This window comes from Neomonachus schauinslandi, chromosome X (genome assembly GCF_002201575.2).
Source record: "Neomonachus schauinslandi chromosome X, ASM220157v2, whole genome shotgun sequence".
Classification (NCBI taxonomy): domain Eukaryota; kingdom Metazoa; phylum Chordata; class Mammalia; order Carnivora; family Phocidae; genus Neomonachus; species Neomonachus schauinslandi.
In genome coordinates this window covers 114480650-114508305 of record NC_058419.1, presented here as the reverse complement: position 1 = coordinate 114508305, position 27656 = coordinate 114480650, and the positions used below count along the sequence as shown (strand labels likewise).

Genomic DNA, 27656 nt, shown 5'->3' with positions numbered 1-27656 from the left:
GGCAGGTAGTGATAAGGCAATGGGGGAGCGCTAGGAGGGAAAAATTACTTTCAGGGAGGGGTAGGAATTTTCGGGAAGGAGACGTTTATGCAGAGTTTTGGAAGACTAGCCGCCTACCGGCACCTCCCGTCTTCCGTCTTTGTTCCTCCCAGGCGGAGGCGCCCTCCCCTCCGCCCGATTTCCCGCGGCACCTGCGCCTGCGCGTGGCCGCGCCCTTTCTCTTAAACCCGCCTCTTCCGGCCCCCTCTGGTCGCGGGGGGTGCTGTGTGGCGCCCTGGCAAGATGGCGGCGTCCGAGAAGATGATGTTTCCGGAGAAACCAAGGTAAGCTGGGTTGGGGGAGATGAGCCGACGAGAAGAGGGGACGGAGCTTCCCGAGGCTGGACATGGAGGATGTGTAAGCAGGAAGGAAAGGGGAGTTGGGCCAAGCAGGCGAGCCACTGCGGCCACTGGAGTCCTTCCCGGGGGTGCGCCCCGGACTGTCACGGGCGTCTGTGGGTTCAGGGAGGCGAGGAGGGGAACAGGTGGCGGGATGGAAAAGACCTGCCATCTAGTCGTGGAATGACGAGGCGATAGTAAATGCGTGTTCCGTAACTAAAACCTGGGAAGCAAGATTTCACTGCCGGGCACCCGAGCGATTTCCTGTCACTGGGCGCGGCGGGGTGCGGGGCGGGTGGTGGCATTCAGGCAGCGCCACAGGTGCGGTCAGTTGACGCTGGTGTGTGCCTGTTTCAATCTTCCAGCCACAAAAAGTACAGGGCCGCCCTGAAGAAGGCGAAACGAAAGAAACGTCGGCAGGAACTGGCTCGATTGAGGGACTCAGGTAACCGACTCCTCAGCCTGTTTTCTGTGTATGAAATTACTGTCTCCGCTCGCGTCCTAACTTGAAGCCCCAGTGCCAGAAGGAAGCCAAGTACTTATCTGCTGAAAAATTACAGCGGCTACTGCCTCCCAAGTAAAGTTATGTTAGACCCACTTCAGAAACGATATTAACGTACTAAAGAGGGGGGGAAAGGAAAAGGTCATGGTGAATCAACCACTGATTATGTGTAAGTATTTATGAAGTATCTGGTATTACAGGTGCAGGCATCATGAATTACAGCAGCTAGCACAGCCCTTGCACATAGTAAGTATTCAGCGAGTCTTTTCCTTTGAAAAACCAGCAGGACTTGAGGGGTTTAGACATTTTGCAAATTTTTCTCAAACTTGAGTAACACAAGAGACCCGTTGTTGACTCAAATTATTATTAATGCCACTGAAGTATATATATAAGCATAAAGCCAGATATGAAACTCTTATTTGACTATAAAACAATATATGTACAAGATTATAAAACCAGGTGAAATTACACATCCAGTAAAATTCAAATCTGCGTTAATGTAATGTTAGGGATGATGTGAAACAAGCTTTCAGCATGAACATGGTACTGATTGGAGTTGGGAGTGCCACTCCTGTTGCACTGTAGTTATTTACCAGTTGTTGTTTTTTCCTGTTAAAATACTGTGGCACCTTCATCTGTACTGGCGATGGTGTCATTTGTCCCTCACATGGCAGAATCTAACAAATATATATTAAACCCGCCTGTTTAATACAGTGAAATTAGTACTAACTTATAAAATTATATATTAGTTATAAATGCAGATGGAAGCACTGAAATCACACAGTAGTACTGCATTATAATGTTTGCCATCCAGATTATGCAGGCAAATCTTCAGACATTTCTTTTTTTTTTTTTTCTTTGACGTATACCTGACACATTAGTTTTAGGTATACATTGTAATGATATTTGTATACATCGCAAAAATGTATCTAGACGATTCTTGCAGTCCACAGGCAAGGGCCTCAACCAGTATTCTTTAGCCTTGTGAAACATAACTATAGACATTTTATTTACCCTTGGAGTTGCCTAGTAATTATTTTTGGTACCAATACTTGGAATATTTAGAATGGGAGGAGCAGGATGTTTACCTGTGGCCTGTGTTAGCATCTCTCTTTTATTTAAAACTGGACCACTAAAGGCAGGACAAAGCATCAGGGATAAAAGGAAAAAACAGGGTAGGTTGGAGTTATTGATGCCCTTGGTGTCTGTCTCCCCCCGCCCCCCCCCCGCCCCCTTAGCCATCTCAGCTACCTTTGTTTACTTAACCTGTTTTCTTCCAATATAACTTTTTTTTTTAACTTCTTAATCTTTTTTTTCCCTCTTTTAAATCCTAGAGCTGTTGTTTTTATTGCATTGGATCCACCCCCCTCCCCCCCCCACCTTTGACTTCGCGAAGCGCTTTCAGAGTGAGCCTTTGTGGAGAGCCGGGTGGATCATGTTCTTCGGCAGTTTAGTCAGTTGAAGGATACAGTCACAGGTTTGGTCAGGATTATATAGCTAATGGCAGATCCAAGTCTAAGCATTTGTCTCTGGACTACTGCTCCTACTTTGGCCCATTCCAACTCCTAATTCTTAGTGGTGCTTCATGAATAGTGTGGCCTACCAAACACTGCTGTTCATTGTAGCACACATTGGATGGGCAAACAATACCCAGAAGGCTAGAATAGGGAGATGGTCTATAAGAACTGCTGTTAAGAGTGAATTGGAGGGCGCCTGGGTGGCTCAGTTGGTTAAGCGACTGCCTTCGGCTCAGGTCATGATCCTGGAGTCCCGGGATCGAGTCCCGCATCGGGCTCCCTGCTGAGCAGGGGGTCTGCTTCTCCCTCTGCCCTCTTCCCTCTCGTGCTCTCTGTCTCTCAAATAAATAAATAAAATCTTTAAAAAAAAAAAAAAAAGTGAATTGGAAAATGAGTGGTAGAAATTTCTGGAATATTGACCTCTCATTTACAGGTAGCCTCTTCAGCAGTTCTACCCGAAATAGCCTGAAATGAGCTGCCTTGTCAGAAATTAAAGTGACCTTAAGAATAAAAAGCAAGTTGCGTGATTCCAATTTATAGTTATATGTATGATACAATTAGATATACTATACTTAATATGTATCCTTGCATATGTTTGATTGTACGTATTGAGCAAATGCTACACCCAGTACTGTTAATGATCACTTCTGAGGAGTGTGAGCTTGTTTTTGGGAGGATGAAGGGGTGAGTGAGTCAAGCAACAGATACATATATGTATATATACACATATATATATTTTAAAATATTTTATTTATTTATTTGACAGAGATAGCGAGAGCAGGAACACAAGCAGGGGGTGTGGGGGAGGGAGACGCAGGCTTCCTGCTGAGCAGGGAGCCCAATGCTGGGCTCTCCCAGGACCCTGGGATCATGACCTGAGCCAAAGGCAGATACTTAACGACTGAGCCACCCAGGCGCTCCAGGCAACAGATAGTTTTGAATATCAGTTGTGCCAGGCAGTGTCTAGTCTATGGGTCAGTCAGTCATAACTCCTGTGCCAGGTTCTCTGGAAGGCCCTTTATGTACATTAGCTCATTTAATAATCTGAATAATTAGATTTTATTCTCTGTGAGTTAGAACTTATCCTATTTTTTTTTTTTTTTTACCTATTTTAATTTCAGGTGCTGAAATAATGAAATTTACTTAAGTAAATTGTAATTATCTAGGACTGGGTGTGCCTTTGATTAGACCTATACTCAACATATGTGACAGATAGAAAATCTTTTTCCTTTAAGCCTGAGATCTTCTGTTATATTTCCTTAGGATCACTTCAGTTTTCCTCCTTTTTCCCCCCAATTTTAAGTTCTGAATGGGAAGTTATATATATATGTATTATTATTATATAATAAGTTATTATATTAAAGATATTTTCCCATGTTCTTATTTTGAAAATGTTCCTGTGTACAGAAAGTTGAAAAAATGGTACAGTAAATATCCATGAACACATCATCCAGATTTGCCAGTGTTAACATTTTGCCTTACTCCCTATATAGATGGATACATATGTACATATTTTTTTCTGAATTCATTGCATGTCAGTTGCAGATATCATGATCTCTCACCCCTAAATACTTCAGCCTGTGTCTCCTTAGAATAAGGAGCATAATATCAGACTTGCAGCCAAGTAAGGAACAGTAATTCAGTGGTGTGATATGCAGGCCATACTTGAACTTTCCCAATCCAAGATTGATGATTGTGAACAGTTCAAGCCAGTTGTCTGGTAGAATGCCCTACATTCTGGATTAGCCTGTCTTCTCCTGATTAGCTTCAGGTTACACTCCTTATGGCAAATACTACAAAGCCGGTGCTGTGTACTTCTCATTGCACACATCAGGAGGCCTGTAATGTCAGGTTGTTCCACTCCTAGTATTGCTACAAGTGGTCAGAGTGTTGTCAATCAGATGGCTCCATTGTAAAGGATGTCTCCCCTTTGTAATTAGTACTCCTCTGTGAGCTGATGTTCTGAGATGGTGTAAGTATTTTCTTCCCAACAAGCTTTCATCCGATGTTTTTAGCATATTTTAAAAAATCAGTTCTTTAGTTGGGGTTGCAAAAATGACCTTTCCACTTAAGTCTTTCTACATTTTTTAGTTGCCATTCTTCTGTAAAGATGAATGTTCCTTTTCATACTCCACCACTTTTTTGAGTATCACTGTGGAACCATCAATTTTTTATTTTTTATTTATTTATTTTTTTTTTAAAGATTTTATTTATTTGACAGAGAGAGACACAGCGAGAGAGGGAACACAAGCAGGGGGAGTGGGAGAGGGAGAAGCGGACTTCCCGCTGAGCAGGGAGCCTGATGTGGGGCTTGATCCCAGGACCCTGGGATCATGACCTGAGCCGAAGGCAGACGCCCCCATCAATTAGTTTTTTAAATTGAATGTGTTATCTACCATTATTGTTCTTTTTGGGTTTCAAATTGTTTCAAATTTGGTTAGTTGGAGCCCTTATTAGAAGGCTTTAAAAACAGATTCGTACCATATCTGTAAAGATTAGATTTTATCTTTTTTTCCCCCTGAATCATTGACCAAGGTTTTACAATATTTGGATCGTTTAATAAAACATTTTAAATTTCCTTAGGACTCTCACAGAAGGAGGAGGAGGATGCTTTTATTGAAGAACAACACCTAGAAGAAGAGAAGCTGTTGGAGATAGAGAGGTCAGCAGTGATCGGAGAACTTCCTCATGAATCCAGTTGTTTTATTTGAATATTATAAGTCTTGGGGCACCTGGGTGGTTCAGTTCATTGGGCATCTGACTCTTGATCTCAGCTCAGGTGTTGATCTCAGGGTCGTGAGTTCAAGCCTCGTGTTGGGCTCCATGCCACTTAAGGAAAAAAAATAATAAAAAGAAAAATAATGTAAGTCTTTATGAACTAGTACAGGTCTTCTTTATAACACCTAGTACAAAATAGGTCTTATAAAATAACCCTGGATAAGATATTTAAATCTCCACCTGACAGACTAAAATGAGATGTTCTCATTTTTCTAAATGGGAGTATTTTTCACTATTTTTGCTAATTCGAAAATGTTTTTGAAAAAGAAATTGAAGTAAGTATAAAGAGTGAAAGGGCTTCAATGAATTCAGCATACCCAAAGATAGCCGCTGTTAAAAATATAAGAGTGTAGATGTACTATATGTGTTTATGTCTATAATGGGAGGTTATTTATGCATTTTAATTGCTTTTTTTGCTTAATATGTAGGACCTGTATTTCAGTGTTGATTCAGGTACCCGATTCAACCATTACAGTGACAACATAGTGTCCATTGTATGGATGTAGCATAATTTATTCTTGATTCATAATCTGTAGTTCTCTACTGATGGAGATTTGGGTTATTTACTATTAAATAACATTAACTTACTATTTACCATGAATTTCCTATTTCCTATTATTTACTATTAATTTATACTCACATATTTTTACAATTCTATGAAAAGTTGCCATGAGTATCCATGCTTATATATCCTTGGTAATTGTCCTATTATTTCCTCAGGAAGATGCCTAGAAATGAAATTGTTGGGATCAAAGGATAAGTACATGTAAAATGTCGATGGTTGGGTGGAAAGGGCACCCCAGTTTGCAGCCCTTCCAGAAGTGAAGCAAGGTTCCCGTATCCCCATACCTTATTCACTCACAGCAGGCATCAAGTTTTAAAACTCCTGTAGTGAAAAGTTGCATTTCATTGTTTCAAATGTACATTTCTTAATTAGTAAGTTTGTGTATTTTTTAAATATATTTTATTACCTATTTTAGATTGCTTAAGTATTGCACCTTTCTCTTTTGGGATACATTTTTTTACATTTTGTAAGCAAGGTTATTACTGATTAAGGATATTCATCCTTTATCTGTCATATGTGTGATGTATGTTTTTCTCATTTGTCATCAGTCCTAACTTGGCTTATGGCATTACCTATCATAATTTGATTTTCACGTCATCAACTTTCATCATGATATCTGCCTGTGGTGTCTGGACTGTAAAAGGCCTCCTCCATCCCAAGATGATGAAAATCTTCTATTTCTCTCAGTATTTTTCAGGGGGTAGTTTTTTTCCCAAACCGTGCACAATAATGTTAATGTGCTTAATGCTACTCAACCGTACACTTAAAAATGGTTAAAATCCTAAATTTTATGGTATGTATATTTTGCCACAATAAAAAAATATTTTTAAAAGGAGTAAGAAAACTTTATAGACACTCTCTAGCTATTTAGTGGCATGTTTAGGAGGGAATGTTGCTGCTTTGCATGTAATTCACTCCTGTTCTCCACCTAAGCACATAAATAGGTGCAATCAGCAAAATGCCAAAAGAAAATGTAGTAGTGATTGAGAACATGGAGTCGATTGAGCCAGAACTGCCTTCTAGTCCTGGCCCTGCCACTTAACTAGCTGTGTTCAAGTTGCTTATCTCTCTAAGCTTCAATTTCCTTGTCTTAAATATAGAGATAAAAATGGAAAAAAAATCAATCCTAGTACCTACCTCATGGAATTGGGGAGATGAAATGAGGTGGCAAGTATATGCACTTAACCTACTGTTAGTAGATAGGAGATGCTGTAATAACTCTGGTTGTTAGAGATTTCTGTTATGATGAAGATGATGTATATGGTTGAAATAGGGGTCATTTTTGTTGTTTTCCCATTTAATTTGAGGTGCTTCTTTTAAATCAGGTAACCAGATCTTTGTGTTCCTTTGATCTTTGTTCCTGTACCAGTCGCATGATAGTTTGTTGTTGAAAAGCAAGAGAATGAATTCTGTGGAAATACCGTACGGTTTTATGTACTGCCTTAAAGCAGATGTATAGCCTCCGAGAATAATGCAGGCAGACGATAAAGTGGCGAGGTCAGCTTGGATTGCGTTACTCCGGACTGTAGGGGCAAGAGCTCCATTTGGATTTGTGTAGGGGCGATCAGCGCCTTTACAAGGGAGAGTGTGGGAGGAGTGCAGGGGTGCAGGGGAACTAGAGAGGGGAGGAAGGACAGAGGGTTGGGCAGGGTAAATGGGACTGGGCCAGCTGCACTTGTTAGCAGGCAGTTAGGGAAGTTAGGATTCTAGCCTTTCACAGAGGCTGGGACACAGGGGCCTTCTCCTTCTTAAAGATTACATTTCCAAGAAAGGGCTCTCAGGTCCTTGAGAGAGACCGAGTCACAGTTATATAAGCTGTTTTTAGTAAATGCTCTAAGAGAGCGAGGGCAGGGGCCAATGGTCCTGTTTTGGCTAGAGCGGAGAGTCCGTTTTCCCAGCAGCTTTGAGCTTTGTCAGGCAGGCATTTTAATGGGGCAGGGGGCGGATGGAGGACTGGGGTCAACCCCAGAGCACAGCCTGACACTGCTGGAAGCCAAGCTAGATGCTCCTCAGAGGTATATGCAAGTTACCAACGTTTCAACTCTCTAACCTTGACTCTTTTGAGGTCTTAGATTTATACGCGCTTTGGTTCGGTTTATATACAATTAGTATGTTCCTCAAAAGACTTCTAAGTCCGAATTCTGCACACTGAAACATCTATACATAACCCACAACATGCACAGGACCATTGACCTATGTGATGTGCCTGCCTCCACCATGGCGAAAAGGTACGCTCCAGAAATCTGGAGTTGGAAATGAAATCTCTTTTCCCGTAGGGTATTTGAAATTGTGAATAGGTTCCCCAGGCTATACCTAAAACCTTATGTAATGCCTAATGTTGCTGAAGTAATACAGAACTGTTTCTTGTATTTCACTTCCCTTTTACAAATTCAGTGGGAAAATGCAATCTAAGTTCTAAACACCTGATTGGCTTTTGAACTTTAGAAATGTAACCCATCACGGGGCGCCTGGGTGGCTTAGTCGGTTAAGCAGCTGCCTTCAACTCAGGTCATGATCTCAGGGTCCTGGGATTGAGCCTGGCAGGGAGCCTGCTTCTCCCTCTCCCTCTGCATGCTGCTCCCCCTCCTTGTGTGCTCTCTCTCAAATAAATAAATAAAATCTTAAAAAAAAAAAAAAAAGAAAAGAAAAGAAAAAGAAATGTAACCCATCTTTCAGTTAGAAACTTGTGGTATTAATGTCTGAGATGCTTGCCATTTTAAGGTAACATCACTTTTTGTAATTGGTCATTTTTAAAAATAAACTAGACACCTGCTAATTTATTTGTATAACTCCTTGTCATCTTAAAACCCGTAGCTTCCTTTATTTTAAAACATGCTCAAATAGAGTTTCATTTCCTTTTTTTGAGCAGTTTACATGCTAGGGGCAAGCCACGGCGGACTCTTAACTGTCTAGAGGAGCAGGGCAAAGATAGAGGGTGGCAGATGCCAGGTTTCCATAGTGCTGCGGTCTCGCGGGTACCGCTTGTAAAATGCATAGAAGAGGAAGGGTAGGACCTTCTGAACGTGAAAAGCTAGATGGTGCCTTGAGACTTGCTGTCATCTTTATTGACACCTAAACATCCTGATGGTCAACCTAAAGGGAAAGTTGTAGTGTCCTCGTTCTATGTAAAAGATGTCACAGATAGGAAATGTAGAAGTAGGGATTTTCAGCTGTTACCCTCTAGGAAGAGAGCTACTGAGACAGAGTGCTTTTCCAAGATCACTACTCATATCTTCTGTTCCTCTCACCCTCCACTTAACTGCTTTCTAGAAAATACCTTTCGTGATAGCTTAATCATTCCCAAATATGTCATTTTGCTATCATTGTGCGTATGTAATTGTAAACTAGTGCTCATTTCTTTTATTTGATTACATCATTACATTGTAGGCAAAAATTACATGAGGCGTGGTTACTTCGGGAGCAGAAGGCACAAGAAGAATTCAGAAGAAAGAGGGAAAAGGAAGAGGCAGCTAGAAAACGGCAGGAAGAACAAGAGGTACGATATTAATCAGATGGCCAACTAACTAATTAGTTAACCAAAATAACTCTCAGTAAGAGTTACGGATCTTGAACTTAAAAAAATGGGTAGTACCCCTTTACCAGTGGTAAAGTTTTTCATTTATCTGCCCCATATGTTAAATGTTTTCAAAAAGTGAGTGACAAGAATTACCGTTCCTTCTCTTTCTTTTTTCCGGTAAAGAGAAAATTAAAGGAAGAATGGGAAGAGCAGCAGAGAAAGGAGAGAGAAGAGGAGGAACAGAAGCTACAGGAGAAGAGAGAAAGAGAGGTGATTCCTGTCACAGGAGGATAAACGCACTGCGTATCCTCTTGGTGCACAGATATGGTGTGGGCTGGGGCTGAAGAATGAGCTGTAGGCATATCAGGGTTTGGGCTTTGTTTTCCTGTCTAGGAAGAGTCCTGTTTTTAGTACAGATACACGTTAGAGTTCCCTTATCTCTTCTTTGGGTCTGTGCAGTGAAGTTTTTCCTTCAACTACCCATCTGCCTGTTTATACCAGACATTGGCAAACTTTCCCTGTAAAGGCCAGAGAGTAAAAATTTGGGGCTTTATGGTGTGTATGGTCTCTGTTGCAAGCATCCAACTCTGTTGGTGCAGCATGAAAATAGCCATAGATAATATGTAAATAAATGGTTGTGGCTGTGTTCCAATAAAACTCTGTTGTTTTATTTTGAAAAACAGGCAGCTGGCCCCTGCTTGCCACTTTGTCCCACCCCAGAGCGAATGTATTTTTGCTCTAGCTCTTTACATTCACACCAAAGTGTTTTTCTGAGATTGTTGTATATGGGTTGACCCATTTAGAGAATATTTTGTGTTGTGTTCACATTTACTGAGTTAATAAGACATTTAACTGCTTATAACATGTCAGCAAGAATGAATTGACTGAAAAAAAATCAGGAACTCCAATATTGAGGAATTAGGAAATATTTTTTGTTGCTAAATCTTGACTTCCTTTCCAACTTGGCTATAAAGGCCGTTGTAGCTAACACATAGTTACTCATTAGAAAAAAGAATCTATAAGTATATGTATGTATCTTTCAGGATCTTTTAAAGATTGCTTTGGTGTATTTTGCTGCTATTCCTTAATACAGTGTATTTATTTCCAAGATCCCACAGCTCATCATTCCTTGACTGATTTCCTCAGGATGTATCTTTTCTATCATATTCCCAAGTTTGAATAGCATAAAAGTGGGTAGTTTTCATGGAGAAAAATTCATTTGTTTATATCCTAGTCATGATAGGGTAGAAGCAGCCTCCACAAACTTTGTTTTTTGTGTGTCAGGTCATCAGTTAATTCCAATGCAAATTTTTTTTTAAGATTTATTTATTCATTTTAGAGAGACAAAGAGCACATGTGAGAGAGAGTACGCGAGCAGAGGAAGGGGTAGAGGGAGAGAATCCTCAAGCAGACTGCCTGCTGAGCGTGGAGCCTGACGCAGGGCTCGATCCCATGACCCATGAGATCATGACCTGAGCCAAAACCGAGAGCTGGACGCTCAACTGACTGAGCCACCCAGGCGCCCCTCCAGTGCAGATTTTTAACACCTTCATTTGAGCACTGCGTTACAGATGAGGCGAGACCATGCTAGCTTTTTAGGGGGCAGGGAAGTTGTTGGGAGCTTGTCATTGTTTTTATAGAGTAATCGATTCTCATTTTAACAGTAGAATGTTCTCAGTTGAAGTCTTTCTGGCATCAGATAAAAGCAAAGGCTTCTTTTAAAAAAGCTAAGGCTTTTGTTTCAAAGGAAGTCAGGTGAGACATGGAGAGGCAGGTAAAATGAGGTAGGTTGTAAGCATGTATAAAGGGATATGCAATCCATGTTTCTGCTGTGTGCTAGATACTTTTCTAGTAGAGGGATAAGAGCAGTGAAAAACATAGTACCTGCTCTCCTTGAGTTTTTTAGATGGGGGAGCCAGATGATAAGTAAGCAAAAAAGATAATTTTAAGTGCTATGAGATAATGTTAAGTGCTATAAAGAAATAGATAGAGTCATGTGATAGTGATTGGGATAGGGATGTACTTCTTTAGATTGCCTGGTCAAGGAAGACTTGTCCAAGGAGCCGATGTTTGAGCTGATATCTGAGTGCAAAGATCTTGGGGAGAAGGGGTCCAGGCAGAGGGAAGAGGCCTGAGCATGGAGCTGAAAAGATGTCAGGGTGCCTGAATCTTGGAGACCAAAGGAGAGAGCGGTGGGGGTGAGGGAGGGGGTCAGGAAGGCAGGCAGGGTCAGCTCATGTAAGGCCTCGTGGACTGGAAGGAGGAGTTTGGGTTTTATGTTAAGTGTCATGGGAAGCCATTGCAGGGTTTTTAAGCAGGGTTTGACTTCATTTAATTTATATCTATACCTTTACCAGATCATTCTAACTTTTGTATATAAAGAAGGGGGGGAAGAGCAGGGAGTGGTCACCAAGGAGACAGGAATGAAAATAGAATGAGCAGTTAGAAGGCCACTGTTTCGGGTAGGACATGACGGCGGTTTGGATGAGGGGAGTGCTTAGTAAGGATAAGTACTCAGAGCTGGGGTGTGTGGCGGGAGAGGTGGTGGGGCCCTGGCTTGGAGACTGAATGGGCAGGGAGGGCAAGGAAAAGGAGAGGAATTCCAGTTCTGCTTCTTAGGTTGTTAGTCTGAACAAGTGGGCAAGTGAATGGCAGCATCAGTTACTGAGATGCGGGGCGTTCAGGTGGATCAGGGTGAAGAAGACCCAGAGCTGCGTTGTGAGCACGTGAAGTTAGCCAGGACCCCCACGTGACCGGGTCGCATTCTCAAGCAGCTAGACAGAGGAGTCTTTTATGTAATGCTTTAAGGGGCTAGGGAAGAGAAGTCTGTGAAGAATAATTTAAAACTTTTAAATGACAGTGAGCTCAGAATTTACTAGTATATTGCAAGACTCCTTTGCCTTACCGAAAAATTTGAGATTTTTTCATCAACCCGAATTACTACTGTTCATGTCATAATTTAACATCTGTTAAGTGTTGATGTTTGATCTAAGCATTGCATTATATAATAATTCACTGATACTATATCACTCATCTTGAAAGCTAGAATGTGGTATATATGATCAAATATGCTAAATATTACTGTTACTGAAACTATTATAAGACTGTGTTTTGCAATGGGAGCTAATAAATGTCCTGTTTGAATAAACATTCTCAGCTATATGTCCTTTGAAAGCTTTTCAGAAGATCTGTGCTGTAGAAAGCAAATTAGAACCTGAAGCCTTTGGCGTGTGTTTTTTGTTTTTTTTTAATACACATGAGCTTCTTAACCAGAGAAACCAGACGTGACTTTCCTGACTTGCAGGTTTTCATTAGTCCTATGTTTGCACCATTTGTAGGAAGCTGTGCAGAAGATGCTGGAGCAGGCTGAAAATGAGGTATTTTCAAACCTTTCATTCAGAATTTGAGACCAGTGAACATTTCTTTAAAAACCGTCCCTCTAGTAGAATGTTAATTTTGTGGTAAGCTATGTAGGTCACGTCTGAATATCAGAATCACTTCTGCAGCTCTGTGATTTTTACAGCAGCAACAGCAGCAAGAGGTTTTTGATGAACAAAAGCAAATGGTATCAAGTTGTGTCCGCTGTGGCCTCCCCCCACCCCCCGCCCCATGGACTGTACTTATAGTCCTTAAAGTGTGTGGGAGCAACACCACGCGCTGTTGTCCCAACATAAATGGTTGAACTTGCTACAGAGCAACTTGGGTCTCTCTCAGGGGTGGTTCCCTGACAAGTTCTTTGACCCCATTCAGAATGGATGGGCAGCAGGGAGACCTCGGTGACTGCTTCCCGTAGCCACGGCGGTGCCCAGTCCTGGGCAATGACTGGGAGCCAAGAAAGACACAGTGCATGTCTCTGGACGATTGTTTGTGAAGTCTCGATTGCCTCTTATGACCTAAATGTGTATATTCTTAAATCTATTTTTTTTTTTGACCAAAATAATTTGAATACATTTTAAACATCGAGTTCGTCATGGATTTTTACACCACCAATAAAGTCATGGTTATTTTCAACAGTTGGAAAATGGTGCCACATGGCAAAACCCAGAGCCACCCATGGACTTAAGGATAATGGAGAAAGATCGAGCTAATTGTCCATTCTACAGTAAAACAGGAGCGTGCAGATTTGGAGATAGGTAACTAATTTTGCTTTATCATGTCAGAATTCAGTGCATCAGAATGTGGAGGTTGTTCAGTTCTCTCTTTGGGAGCACCACGGGCTTGAGTTTGAAAGGTCCCCGGTCAGGCGTTGGCTGCGTCCTTGCTGCTTCTCCAGTTGCATTACTCCTCTGTTCCCCCGGCGGGCTCAGCCGACTTCTCTCCTGGGGCTTCCTTTGCATTCCTTCCACAGCTTCCCAGAGATCTTGTGCTTTTTGTCTTCCTGTGCTTGCGTGAGTCCACGTGGGACAGCTTGGATGGGGAAAGAACATATTTCAAGAGACCGGAGGAGCAGCTTGGCTTTATTTATTTACTTACTTACTTACTTACTTCTGAGTGGCCAACACTGTGCACAAAAGAGGCTTTGAAAAATTGGCATGCCCAAAGGCATATCTGTGAAAGACAGGACCCGAGTGAGTGAGGAAAAGTATTCTAATGCCCCATTCTCAGTCTGTCGGCTCTGACTCAGGAACAGAGCCGGGGTGCAGAAGCGGACTTGAGCAGCTGTCCCTTTGGGCAAGTTACTTAAGCCTTCTGTGCCTTCGAAGGAGGTGGTGAGGCTGCAAGGAGTGGATGAAGGGCAAGCCCGGACACCGTGGTGGGCATACGGCAGACACTGTCCTGAGTGGTCGCTGGTATTTTCATTTTGTTATGGTTGCCCTTATTCTCTGAGACACTCCGTTGGCCGCCTTTTTTGGCTCAGTGTTGTTTTTTTCTCTTCTTTTTTTTTTTAAGATTTTATTTATTTGCCAGAGAGAGAGGGAGAGAGAGAGAGCACACACAAGCAGGGGGAGAAGCAGGCAGAGGGAGAAGCAGACTCCCCGCTGAACAGGGAGCCCGATGCGGGACTTGATCCCAGGACCCTGGGATCATGACCTGAGCTGAAGGCAGGCGCTTAACCAACTGAGCTACCCAGGCGTCCCATGGCTCAGTGTTTTTGAAACAAGGCATTCATGTAGAGAACTAAGTGTCGATGTCTTCATTCATTTAGCAAATATTTAAATACTTGATAATATGCCAGGCATTGGTGATGTTTATCATTTGGCTTATTTATGAATGAACAACTCAAAGGAGAAAAATAATTCATAATGGTGAATGAACCTATCCAAGATGAAATCTAATGATTACTAAGCATCCTGCAGAAGAGATCTAATCATTTCTTAGGGTCCTATTAATCCCGAAAGGGCTATGAGTAGGCAAATTCATATGTATTTAATGAGAAAACTGTATGTTGTCAGTCATGTTATTTTATTCATAAAATTATCCAAGCCATGAGTTTCATGTCCTTCTTTAAAAATACAAACTTTCTCTCTCTTCCTCTTATTTTTCTTTTTTAAGTCAAGCCCTCATGCTTTTTTATGTTTTTTAAGAGCGGTGGCTCTCAACCCAGGTACACGTTAGAATCCTCTAGAAAGCTTTGAAAAATTTATGTCCTACCTCCGGTTGAGTAAATCTCTGAGACTTGGGCGGCCTTACTTTTGAAATGTCCTCAGGTGTTTCTCATGAGCCCTAGGACTGAGAGCCACTCATGTAGGATGTGTAGCTCCTTTTATAGTTTATAGCTGGGGTTGTATGAAGCCTGTGAAAGGATTCGTAGGATGTGGTCAGTAGCAAACGCCTCCTCTTGAGGAACTAGCAACTAAGGAAAGGAGAAGAGACTTTATTCCCTTTTACCTTTAGAAAAGTCTCCTGAACATATGCTTAGTTTCATCAAGAAATAGTAATAATTGATGTTAAACACCCACCACCAAAGAAAACATGGGAGGTACCTTTGAAAGACAATTGAGACTCAATGTAAATTCACATTTGTGCGGGTAGCTGAACCAAATGGCATTTAAGGTTTTCTGGCTGCAGAATTCCTCGTTTATGATGTATCTCTAACATTTCCTTGAATTCTAAGATTGTGGTCATCTGATTCTAAATTCTCCTTTTGATGGGCACAAGTGAGAGAAGGGGAAAAGTCCTAAATGGACATCGCTTGTGTGTGGAAAGGAGAGTGGGCCGCCAGGCTCTCCCACCCACCCCTGAGAGTCATTCCAAGGAAATAGTGACAGTGAGCAGATTAGTTTGTGAACATTTCTTCGTATTTTTATAGGCATATGAAATTTCACCATCACAGCAATCAAAATACAAGAGCAATTTGGGTATTTTCATCATTCAAGTGATGAATTGTGAAATAAAATTCTATGAAATGAGCAGTTACAAAATCCAAGTACCATCCCTTGAGACAATGAAGCGTTCCCCTTTTCCAGAGAACCGCAGTGACTTGCTCCAGAATCACACAGCTGTTCTTTCCTGTTAAGGCTTGTCACTTCAGACAGACACTTCCATCACCCCAGTATTTCTTTGGTGGTTCTGGTTTTGTAATTAGTCCACAGTTCAATTCTAGGACCTTTCTGGAGTTGATACTGCTTGGAGTCACAGCTTTGAAGGGAGTTCTGTGTTGTTCGTTTTTTTCCCCTCCTGAAAACATTATCACTGATGAAAGGTAAAACTTATTAGAGTAGTTATTCGTAACTCCCTGGTTTCCAGAAGTGATTGAAAGAGGGCTCATAATGTACTGCCCCAAGTGTAATGAAATAAATGGAAAGCCAGGAAAGGGGGAGAGAGGGAGTTATTGTGAGTGTGCAGTACACTTGGCTCTGGATTTTAACACAGCCCAGGCAGAGATTTAGTTCTTACCAAAAAGGAAGAATGCGTTGTATCTCTGGAAAGACAGATTTTCCAGGCATCAGATCCTAAATGTTTCTCCCATGGAATACTGCATAAAGACACTGAGGAAGGAGGTGGACGATAACTTCGATAGATGTTTTATGAACAGCTGCTTACGTAATTTTCCCGAAAATGTTTCTTATAGAGACCTTCAATAAATTATTGCAGCCCAATTTCAGCATGTAACTTGAAATCTGTGAAGGACAAGGGTAGTGGGTACCTCGAGTGCTCCCTCAAGAAGAGAAAAAGAGGTGTCCGTTAGCTCTACCTGAGGGGGCATCTGGAGATCACATGGTTCATTGGCTGACCTTGGGCTAGGGTAACGTCTTACTATGTGATTTCAGGGCAGTCTTACTTGATTCAAATATCTGCATCATAAGTAAATAGCATGGCCTAAACCAGGGGTTCCCAAACATGGCTGACCTTCGGGATCAAGTGGGGAGTTACTCTGAAAATATGGTTCCCCACCCTCAGGTCTTAACAGATGGTCTGGAACAGAACCTGAGAAATCTCAGTTCTTTCCAGGTGATTCTGGGAATCACACAGGTTTGGTATCACACCTATAGATTGCCTTCCCAAATATCTCTTGTCTTAGCTGCCTTCTCAGTAGGAGCTGTAGGGCTAGCCCTGAATATACACAGATTGTATGGACTGTCTCCAGGCCAAGTGGGGATTTTCCCTAAACAGGGACTCGGGCTCTGTTCCAAAACTCAGATGCTCGCGTGACACCCTAGGAACTAGAGCCAGGTTCATTCAGATGTAATAATCCCATGAGCAGAATTTTAACCCTGTTAAATTGGTTCCTTGTTTAAAATCTGTATGTGCTTCCTCCGTGTAAAATTCTGATTCACCGCTGACACTTGCAGTCAGCTTGAACTTTCACTCTTTGTGCTGTTGGTAGCTATACTTGGGAAGACGGATCTCATCACGAGGTCTCTACTGAATCATCTCGGAGGGTCCTTTGGAGCACAGAACATTTCCCATGACTGGACACTGCACATCTCTGAGCCGGGTGCGGTGTGCGGGGGGCACCCTGAGGTGTCTCACGTGGGGCACAGATGTATATCATAGACATGGGAAGTGAGGAGGAGGAAAACATTTAGTCATTTTGAGGCGATTGATTTTTCTAGCACTTGCCTTTTTCTTCAGCTTTTTTTCTTCCTTAGTTCTGGGGATTTTTTCCTAAAAATTTTGTCTTAACCAGTTTTTTAACTGGAAACCTAATCAGGAAAATCTGACTGTTTGGAACCTTGAACTGCATTTTTTTTTCCCCTCATTTTCGGAGAGGGAAGTAAATACTCATATAAAAGACTTAAATGACTCAGGTACAACCTGGTTCAGCTTAAACTATGAAAAGAAAGTTGTTTTTCGTAATGGTTAGCCACCTCATGACGCGAGAATTCTCTGTATCATATATATAGTGAACAGGTACTAGACTGGAGGTTAACTCCCATCTCTTGGCCCTCTCTGAGCAGCCATGCGCCTTGGGTAAGTGTGCTTCTCTAGGCCTCAGCTTCCCGCTTTGCAAAGTGGGGACAATACTAGCCCCAACTGTCCTCACGGGTTGCGAAGATCAGAGGAAGAAATATAAAAATGCCATGAAAAATACGAAATGCTATATATACATATGTGAAATTGAACTATTCTGTTGGCTCGGAACTCTTACATTACCCTATTCTCTAAGCCCTGAGGTAGTTGAAGATCGTATAGACCCAGGATTGTATTGTTCTCACCTTCCTCCTGAGTCCCACATACGGTATCCTCATGCCTGTCACCGCAATCTGCCATGTCAGCGGACCTTCTTTTTTCCTATGCTTTTACACATATAAGGCTTTGTGAAGTTCATCAAAAGGCTGCTGAATGGCATATGAATGTGGAAATAATTCCCACCTTTACATCTTAATGAGAGCAAATATATATATCGGTCAGTCTTAGAGCAGTTTAAGTGTTGCAATTTGACACCTGGATGGCGTTTATTATCTTGCAATTAAGCAAGTTCTTTGAGTCTCTATCTCCAAGTTTAAAGGGAGCTTTTGATGTGTGATTGCTAACTCTTGGAGTGCTGCACTTAAGTTCTCCTTTCACGTGCAGGTGTTCACGTAAACACAATTTCCCATCCTCGAGCCCCACACTCCTTATTAAAAGCATGTTCACAACGTTTGGAATGGAGCAGTGCAGAAGGGATGACTATGACCCGGATGCCAGCCTAGAGTACAGTGAAGAGGAAACCTACCAGCAGTTCCTGGACTTCTATGATGACGTGCTTCCCGAGTTCAAGAACGTGGGGAAAGTGATCCAGTTCAAGGTGGGTGTGCACGATGCACATGAAGAAGGGGACTGCTTCACTTCCCACCAAAGTGCCCTAGAGGACGCGAGCGCTAGGGCACAGGCTGTCTGCCTGGGCGGGGCGTGTGCGATGGCACAGGGCCTGGTCCAAAGTTGGGCCCCCAGGCGCTCGGTAAATGTGACTCCCTTGCCACCAGTCCTCGTTGCCTGTACGGCAGAGGGACTACCTGAAATCCGAGCTGCATAAGGTCCTGCAGGTAGCCGTCCCAGCGTTCAGTTAGAGGCTGCATATGACGGCGAAGGCAGCCCCTCCCTCCCTTGTAGTGGGTCTCCCCCCGAGCCACGGTGCACTGTGCGCGCAGCGTAACACCTCTCCGCTTACTCAGTTGGCTGCATGATGTTGATGGCGCCTGCTTGCACCTTCCGGCCGAGATACTTACTCTTCTGGAGCTACCCAAGAACAGAAACCTTGATTCCTTTTTTTTTGACAGGGTGTTCATTCAGTACTCTCGGTACTGAACATAGTGTTCCCCAAATTGTGGCTTGTGATGCAGCATCCGGGTGAAAAAGAGCCATTCAGAGCACACAGTTACTGGAAAACATCCCTCAAGGCAAGAGTGAAGGCAGAGGTGCTAGCGGCTGCTCACGGGACCCCGGGCTTGAATCCTAGCGTACTGGGGCCTCCCACTTTGTGACTCGAGCAGACCCAAACCCGGATGAGTTTGCTTTGTTAGGGTAGGGGAAGGGAAAAAAAGAATAAAATCGTGAGTTTTTGTCCTGCGAGGTGGCAATGACGGGAGAGCTGGCACAGCCGGCGGCAGTCGTGAAATGTGAAGCTATACTTCTGTCCACTGGGTTCACAATTTTTATTTTTTTTAAAGATTTTAGTTATTGGAGAGAGAGAGAAAGAACAGGAGCAGGGGGGAGGGGCAGAGGGAGATGGCGTAGACTCCTAGCCGAGCAGGGAGCCCGATGCGGGGCTCCACCCCAGGACCCCGGGATCAGGACCTGAGCCGAAGGCAGACGCTTAACCGACTCAGCCACCCAGGCGCCCCTGAGTTCAAAATCTAAAAAAAAAAAAATCTTTTAAAATTTCTCTTTCCCTTTTACCTTTTGTTTCTGTTGCATGCACCTTCCGGTCTTCACACTGCTTCCCAGCGTAAGCAGCGGATTCTAGCGTGGCAGGGCCAGCTGGGAGGTCTGCATGGTTTGACTAGCTCTGTGCTTTTGAATGTGTCACTTTACCTCTTCTTGCTTTTGCCTCATCCTGAAAGGGAGGGAATTGGGCCCCATCAGTGGTTTCCCTTGTGGGGTCCCTACATGATACTGGTTCTATGAAGTCCGTGATGGAGCTGCTTTCAGAACTCCCACCTGGTTAGTGGAAATCATTACTTAGAACAGGCTGCACCTGCTAGCCACAGTGTGCTTTGGTTTTTGTTTTTGTTTTTTTTACCCCCTTCGGTTTAGTTTTATCATCAAAGCTCATGCTAATCACATTAGCAGTTATAAATGGAAAGCTGTTTGGTAAACTTTTAGTAGGAAAAGTTCCAAAACATTGAATTCATCATGGAAAATTAATGGGTCCTTGGGAACCACTGGGTTAAATGATCTCTAAGGTCGCTGGTGCAACTGATGTGGCCTCCTGAGGCCTTTTAGACTTCAAGGATGGTGTTATAAACTATCATTAGTCTTTCTTCTAAGGACAGTGTTATAAACTATCATTATGGATTGTGCCTCTTTTTGGATACTCTAACAAAAATACTATAGAACAAATTTGTAACATTGTAGACATTCATTTTGGAAATAAAAGCTAAACATTTGTATCAATATTTGAGGACCTTCTTACACCATTAAATAAAAAAAAATCAGATTTGTCTTTTTTAAAATTTTAATTCCAGTATGGTTAACATACAGTGTTAGTTTCAGGTGTACAATATAGTGATTCCAGAATTCTCTACATTACTCAGTGCTCATCAAGATAAGTGTACTATTAATCCCCTTCACCTCTTTTACCCATCCCCCACCTACCTCCCCTCTGGCAACCATCCATTTGTTCTCTAGTTAAGAGTCTGTTTTTCAGTTTGTCTCTTTTTTTCCCCCTTGTTTTCTTAAATTCCACAGATGAATGAAATCACTCTTTCTCTGACTTAATTTCACTTAGCATTATACTCTCTAGCTCCATCCATGTTGTTGCAAATGACAGGATTTCATTCTTTTAGTAATATTCCATTGTATATACACCACATCTTTTTTACCCATTCATCTATCGATGGGCACTGGGGCTGTTTCCATAATTGGGCTATTGTAAATGATGCTGCTATACACGTAGGGGTGCATGTATCTTTTTGAATTAGTGTTTTCTTATTCTTCGGGTGAATACCCAGTAGTGCGATTACTGGATCATATGGTAATTCTATTTTTAACTTTTTGAGGAACCTCCATAGTGTTTTCCACAGTGACTGCACCAGTTTGCATTCCCGCCAACAGTGCATGAGGGTTCCTTTTTCTCTACATCCTTTCTCTACATCCTTGCCAACACTTGTTTCTTATCTTCTCAATTTTAGCCATTCAGACCGGTGTGAGGTGATATCTCATTGTGGCTTTGATTTGCATTTCCCTGATGATGAGTGATGTTGAGCTTCTTTTCATGTGTCTTTTGGCCATCTTGATGTCTTCTTTGGAAAAATGTTCATGTCTTCTGCCCATTTTTAATTGGATTATTTGTTTTTTGGGTGTTGAGTTGTAGAAGTTCTTTATATGTTTTGGATATTAACCCTTTATCAAATATGTCATTTGCAAATATCTTCTCCCATTCCATAGGTTGCCTTTTATTAATAAGTTTTGTTGATTGTTACCTTTGTTGTGCAGAAGCTTTTTAGTTTGATGTAGTCTCAAATAGTTTAGTTTTGCTTTTGTTTCCCTGGCTTCAGGAGACCTATCTAGAAAAATGTTGCTAGGGCCGACGTCAGAGAAGTTACTGCCTGTGCTCTCTTCTAGGATCTTTATGGTTTCAGGTCTCACATTTAGGTCCTTAATCCATTTTGGGTTTATTTTTATGTATGGTGTAGGAAAGTGGTCCAGTTTCATTCTTCTGTATGTAGCTGACCAGTTTTCCCAGCACCATTTATAAAAGAGACTGTCTTTTTCCCATTGCATATTCTTGCCTCCTTTGTCATAGATTAATTGACCATATAATCGTGGGCTTATTTCTAAGCTTTCTTTTTTTTTTTTTTTAAAGATTTTATTTATTTATTTGAGAGAGAGAGAATGAGAGACAGCATGAGAGGGAGGAGGGTCAGAGGGAGAAGCAGACTCCCTGCCAAGCAGGGAGCCCGATGCAGGACTCGATCCTGGGACTCCAGGATCATGACCTGAGCCGAAGGCAGTCGCTTAACCAACTGAGCCACCCAGGCGCCCTATTTCTAAGCTTTCTGTTCTGTTCCATTGATCTATGTGTCCAGATTTGTCATTTTTGAAGGCAAATGATCAAATGTTCAATCTAACTAGTAATAAGAACAGTGCATATTAAGTGAGATTATTCACATCTATCAAGTAAAAAAGTATAAATTCTGTTAATACCAGGAGTGGGCGAGGAAGTGTCAATTAGTAAAACCACTTCAGAGAGCAGTTTATCAATACCTAGTGAAGTTTGAAGTACATATAACCTATAAGTTGGCACACTGCTTCTGGTTATGCATACTAGAGAAATGCTTCTACTCACAGAGACATGTTCAGGAATGCTGAGTGCAGCACTGTTTGTTGATGAAAAATTGGAAGCACCTTGGATAGTCATCATTAGAGGAGTAGATAAATAAATTTGATGATTTGGTATATCCAGTGTACAGTTAAAATGAGTCCTTATGTTTATGTGATGATACTGTGAAAAAAAAAAGAATGTAAAATATACCTTATTTGTGTAAAAATTTAAAATGTATAAAGCAATACTGTACATTGTTTATCAATACATATATACAAGTTTCTTTGCATATGTATACATAAATATACCCATGTATTCATAATAGACACATCTATGCATAATATGTGTAGGATCTGATGGCACGCATTTGATGTATGTGTATATGCCTGTGTACATATGGATCTGAGTGTTGGTGTCTGTGTAGATAGGTGCACATGTATTTGTGTATGTATGTTTGCATTTGGAATGTGAAGGATACTCCAGCCTCAGAGTAGTGTGTGCTCATCCCTGTGATGGGGAAGGGAGAATAGGCAGAAGGCTTTCAACTGGGTCTTTAATGTTTTGCATATTTAACCATTCATCAAAAATGGAAAGCGTTGGTGTTGAACCTGGGTGCCAGATATATGGGTTGATTTTTGTTCTCTGTATTTTTATGTATGTGTGAAGCATTTCATGTCTGTGAAAAACAAATCTGGATCAGCAGGGATCACATAGTTGGGGCCTGTATCACTGCCGTTTCTGGAAGCCTCAAACAGGCCTGGGAGTGGTACAGTAGCTGGGTTTTGCAATCTTCCAGTGAGAACTACTTTTGGTAGTGTTCCCCTGGACAAAGTGCATTATGATGACTGGAGGGTTTCTTGTCCTTTTTTTTTTTTTTTTTTTATGATCAAATTCTTCGTTGCTCTTTAGGTCAGCTGCAACTTGGAACCTCATCTGAGGGGCAATGTGTATGTTCAGTATCAATCGTAAGTATTCTGAACATAAACATCTTCACATTTTGTCTTGGTATAGTGTCGTAATTATGTTGCTGTCTGGGTTTTTCCCACTAAATAGACAGCTTTCATATGCATGGTATTTTTAAAAATGTAAATATTAAGAGCTGATACAGAAATATATAGAGAGGGGACTTGAAAACGCATTTGTATTTCATTCGCTGGATACTTAACGTAGTTTTGAATCTTTTACAATGGTTATTCTTTTTACTTACATAGTTTTAATAATTAAAATACAAACTGAAAAGGGGTAACTAGCATAGAGAAGAAATGGAAGCCCCGTGTAATCTCGGTGTGCTTTCCGCCCCCTAAGAGAGCAGTTGGTATAGCCTTTCTGCTTGTCCTGCTGTTTGTCTGGGACATGCTGTGGCTAATGGGTTAAATTAACCATTGTAGTAAGAAAAATAGCAATCCTTGCTAAGAAAGGAGAGGCTCTGACAATGGGAAACACCTGTGCATTTTTAATGGTCCAGTCTTTCAGTTTAAGCTGGTTTGACTCAAGCTGATTTCCATGCATCAGAACCTCTGGGAGGGTTAGTAAAAAGCATTCCTGAATATATTGTGAGCTTTCAGGAGCTTGAATGCCCTCATGAGGACTCCCTAGTACAAAAGCAGTGAACTTGGTGGTCCTACGGTAAACTAGTAAAAAGGTTCATTAACAGTGGGGGTCATCTCCATAATAGAAAGTTACTGTAAAAGGCATCCTTTAATTTGTGGCTTTTTTTAAAGGGAAGAAGAATGTCAAGCAGCCCTTTCCCTGTTTAATGGACGATGGTACGCAGGACGGCAGCTCCAGTGCGAATTCTGCCCAGTGACCCGATGGAAAATGGCAATTTGTGGTAAAATACAACACGATGATTTGACCCTAGTGGTTCCACTGTTGTGTAAAGGGACATTCTTAAGGAAAAAAACACTTTTTTTTTTTTTAAGTTCAATGCGGGGCTTGAACTCACGACTCCGAGATCGAGACCTGAGCTGAGATCAAGAGTCAGATGCTCAACCGGCTGAGCCACCCAGGCGCCCCCAAAAAACAGTCTTTTAAAGGAGTAAAACATAGGTTTTGCCTCCCGAACTAGACGAGCAGAGATCGTTATATCAAGAAGCTCGCGTGTTAGATCAGTGCTAGACCTTACGGGTCACTTTATGGACGAGGTGACTGAAGTGACAGTGTATCAGTGACAGAGTTGGGGCTAGAATTCTCATCTTCTCACTCTCATTACTGGGCTTTAAAACTTGAGGAAGCCTGAGGAGTCGTGTTTGTGGGAAGCCACCTTTTCCTTGTTGCATGGGCGGAAGTGATCTCTCCTCATTGGCTCCCCTCACTCAAGCTGGGTTTCCCCCCCCCATCTTTATCCCTAATGAATTTTCTGTCATCCTTGCCACCTAAAACGTTATAACATTGCCTGCCTTGCTTGAAAGACATGCTTTCGTGCAGTGGAGACTGATTATAGCTGTAGGATCCGGTCAGGGCGCATTCAGTCAGACTGACTCATCGGACTGTGGCCGCCAAGTCAAGGAATGAGTCAGTCCTTTGAGTAGCCAGTAGTTTTGGAGGCCTCATTATTTTTTCATTGTTGTTGGATGGGCTTAGCCAAACTATTTATTGTTGAACGACTCTGGAAGCAAAGAGCTGGAACTGTCAATGCCTTAGGGGAGCACTTTGCTTACCCTTTACTTTTCTTGACTTTACACTTGCCTGCTTACCACCTCTTATTTAAAAAATATATAATTTACAAAGTCTTTATCTTTGGCAGCCTGGTCTTAATGGATGCTGGCAGTTAAAAAACCATTGATTCAAGGGGGGGGGAAGAAAAGAATTTAGAATTCCTTGCTTTGGAAAGCAGAAGAACCATTATGCCTGAAATTTGAAAGCTTGTGGGCTGAAAGAGATGGGACTGTTTTTTTCCCTGAAGGCAGTTATTTTTGTCAGTTCCTGGGAATCCAGTGTGTTTTCAGTGAGGTACTTCTGAGTGTGACATTGGCCTCCCCCAAAACAGGAGACTATTTTACCTGCTTGCTTGCTTATTTATTTATTTGACAGAGACAGAGATAGCGAGAGCAGGAACATAAGCAGGGGCGGTGGGAGAGGAAGAAGCAGGCTTCCCGCGGAGCAGGGAGCCCGATGTGGGGCTCCATCCCAGGACCCTGGGATCATGACCTGAGCTGAAGGCAGACGCTTAACAACTGAGCCACCCAGGCACCCCAGTGCTTTTTTTTTTTTTTTTAAATAACAGCTTTGTTATTTTCCGAAGTAACTAATGATGTTGAGCATTTTTTGTGTGGCCTCATTATTGGCCATTTGTAAATCTTCCTTGGAGAGATGTCTAGATACTTTGCCCATTGTTAATTAGGTTGTCTTTTTATTATTGGGTTGTAAGAGTGCTTGATCCGTTCTACAGACAAGCCTCTTATTGCAGACGTGATTGGCTAATATTTTCTCCCATTCTGTGGGTTGTCTGTTCACTTTGATGATGTCCTGTGAAGTACAAAAGTTTATAATTTTGATGAAATCCATTTTATCTATCTATGTCTATCTATATTTTTTTGTTTGTACTTTTGGTGTCATACCTAAGAATCCATTGCTCAGCCCAGTGTCACAAAGATTCTACTTGTATGTCTTCCTCAGACAGTTGTATGGTTTCATGTCTTACATTTAGGACTCTGATCGATTTTGGCTTTTCGTATATAATATGTGGTAGGGAGGGATTTCACTTTTAACTGTTTTACATATCTGGGGAATTTACGGACTTAAAAAAAAAGTTTGAAAGCCTCAAAAGGATCTCTTAAGTTGTTCAGATAGATTTCACCTGTGACAAGAATCTTCCATATTAAAAGCACTTGGTAAATTTAAAAGCATTAGGCCAATGTTTCCCCTCTTCTTCTTCTTTTTTTTTTTTTAAAGATTTTATTTATTTGACGGAGAGAGACACAGCGAGAGAGGGAACACAAGCAGGGGGAGTGGGAGAGGGAGAAGTAGGCTCCCCACTGAGCAGGGAGCCCGATGTGGGGCTGGATCCCAGGACCCTGGGATCGTGACCTGAGCCGAAGGCAGACGCTTAACGACTGAGCCACCCAGGCTCCCCTCTTCTTCTTAAAGTATAAAGAAAATACTAAGCCGTCCACTTCTCAGAGGCTCTCTTTGGGCCAGTAGCCCTGTCCTGCCACCAGCATGCTGTCAGAGCGCCCTGTCACAGGGCCTCCCAAGGGCTGGGTGTTCAGTGTTAATTAGGGATCGACACCGTCCATCGGTGGGATGGTGAAACCCTAAAAAACAAAACGAAACATAAAACCCCGGTGTGGTCACCGTTTGTTCGGTTGCACCCCGCACCCTCATCCAGTCGGAGACCAGGGTATCGGCGTAATGAAAACTTCTGGTTTCGTTACCGCTCACAGTGCCGTTTGTTAGAGTGTTTGCGATCGTTTTGAAATTCTGGGAACCAGAGCTATGAGATCACTTTACATAGGCCGCTTTGAGATAATGCGCAGGAGGAGATAGGCCTGACACGTCTGAACATCAGCAGTGTGCCTTCTGAAAAGGGTAAAGCGCCAGCAGTAAATGCTGTTTCCTCACTGTGCCCTTGCAGGTTTGTTTGAAATACAGCAGTGCCCACGAGGAAAACACTGCAACTTCCTGCATGTGTTCCGAAATCCCAACAATGAGTTTTGGGAGGCTAACAGAGACATCTACCTGTCTCCCGATCGGACCGGCCCCTCCTTCGGTAAGGGCTCGGAGAGGAGAGACAGGACGGGCCACCACGAGGAGTACTATGGGAGGCCCAGGAGGAGACGGAGCCCTAGCCCATCGCACTCCTACAAGAGGAACGGGGAAGCAGAGAGGAAAAGGAGAAGCAGGCGCCGGGGCCAGAAGTCTCACAAACACATGGCAAGGAGTCGCGAGAGGCACGTTTCACGAAGTAGAGCAAGGAAAAGGGCCCGCAGCCGGGGCCGGGGCAGCGGGAGCCAGAGCTCCTCTAGGTCCAGGAGCCGTGGCAGGAGGAGGTCAGGCAGCAGAGACAGAATTCTTCAGAGTCCCAAATGCAAATAAACGTGCTTTGTTCTTACATGATTGTAGATCTTCTTTATGAGGGCTGCTTCATACTGGGGCCTAGGGGGCTCTGAGCTCGATGGCTGAGCAAGTCTGGCAGAACCCTATTTAAAAAGGCCTTTATGCTCTGATAAGCAGTGTGTTTAGTATAGAAAACCTAGAAGACCTACAGTGTACGGATAGCCTGGAAATCACCTGTAATCCTAACCCTTAGTGAGAACGTTAACATGGGAGCAGTGCTTACGCCTTCTTTTCCTCTTCTGCGTCTGCACACGTGGTTTTTTTTTTTTTCACAGAAAGATCATATATGGCTGCAGTTGAAAATGTTTTTTTCTCCTCCACCAAACCTCCTATTTCATCAAGCCTCTTCTTTTTCTCACTGCCCAGCGTGGACCTATCCCTTTATTCAACCATACCCCTATTGTTGGATTTTAAATTACCTTTAATTTTGCACTATTAAAGAATCTAGTGCTATAAACAGTCCTGTTGTGGATTTCCTTAAATACTTTCACA

General features: G+C 42.4%; 1 protein-coding gene across 1 annotated transcript; it reads left to right on the top strand.

Annotated features, from left to right (window-relative positions):
- The first annotated feature begins 257 nt into the window (after positions 1-257).
- On the top strand, positions 258-27143 carry ZRSR2 (zinc finger CCCH-type, RNA binding motif and serine/arginine rich 2). Its single transcript, XM_021680842.1, has 11 exons — positions 258-323; positions 743-822; positions 4980-5058; positions 9127-9235; positions 9440-9526; positions 12595-12633; positions 13271-13389; positions 18215-18428; positions 23016-23071; positions 23828-23937; positions 26683-27143. Exons 1-11 carry the CDS (start codon positions 283-285, stop codon positions 27141-27143), a joined length of 1395 nt encoding a protein of 464 aa, XP_021536517.1. The 5' UTR covers positions 258-282.
- Positions 27144-27656: the final 513 nt, after the last annotated feature.

Coding starts and splice junctions, on each gene's coding strand:
- ZRSR2 (XM_021680842.1), top strand. CDS start 283: ATGGCGGCGTCCGAGAAGATGATGTTTCCGGAGAAACCAAG. Junction 324..742: donor ATGTTTCCGGAGAAACCAAG/GTAAGCTGGGTT, acceptor TCAATCTTCCAG/CCACAAAAAGTACAGGGCCG. Junction 9,236..9,439: donor AACGGCAGGAAGAACAAGAG/GTACGATATTAA, acceptor TTTCCGGTAAAG/AGAAAATTAAAGGAAGAATG.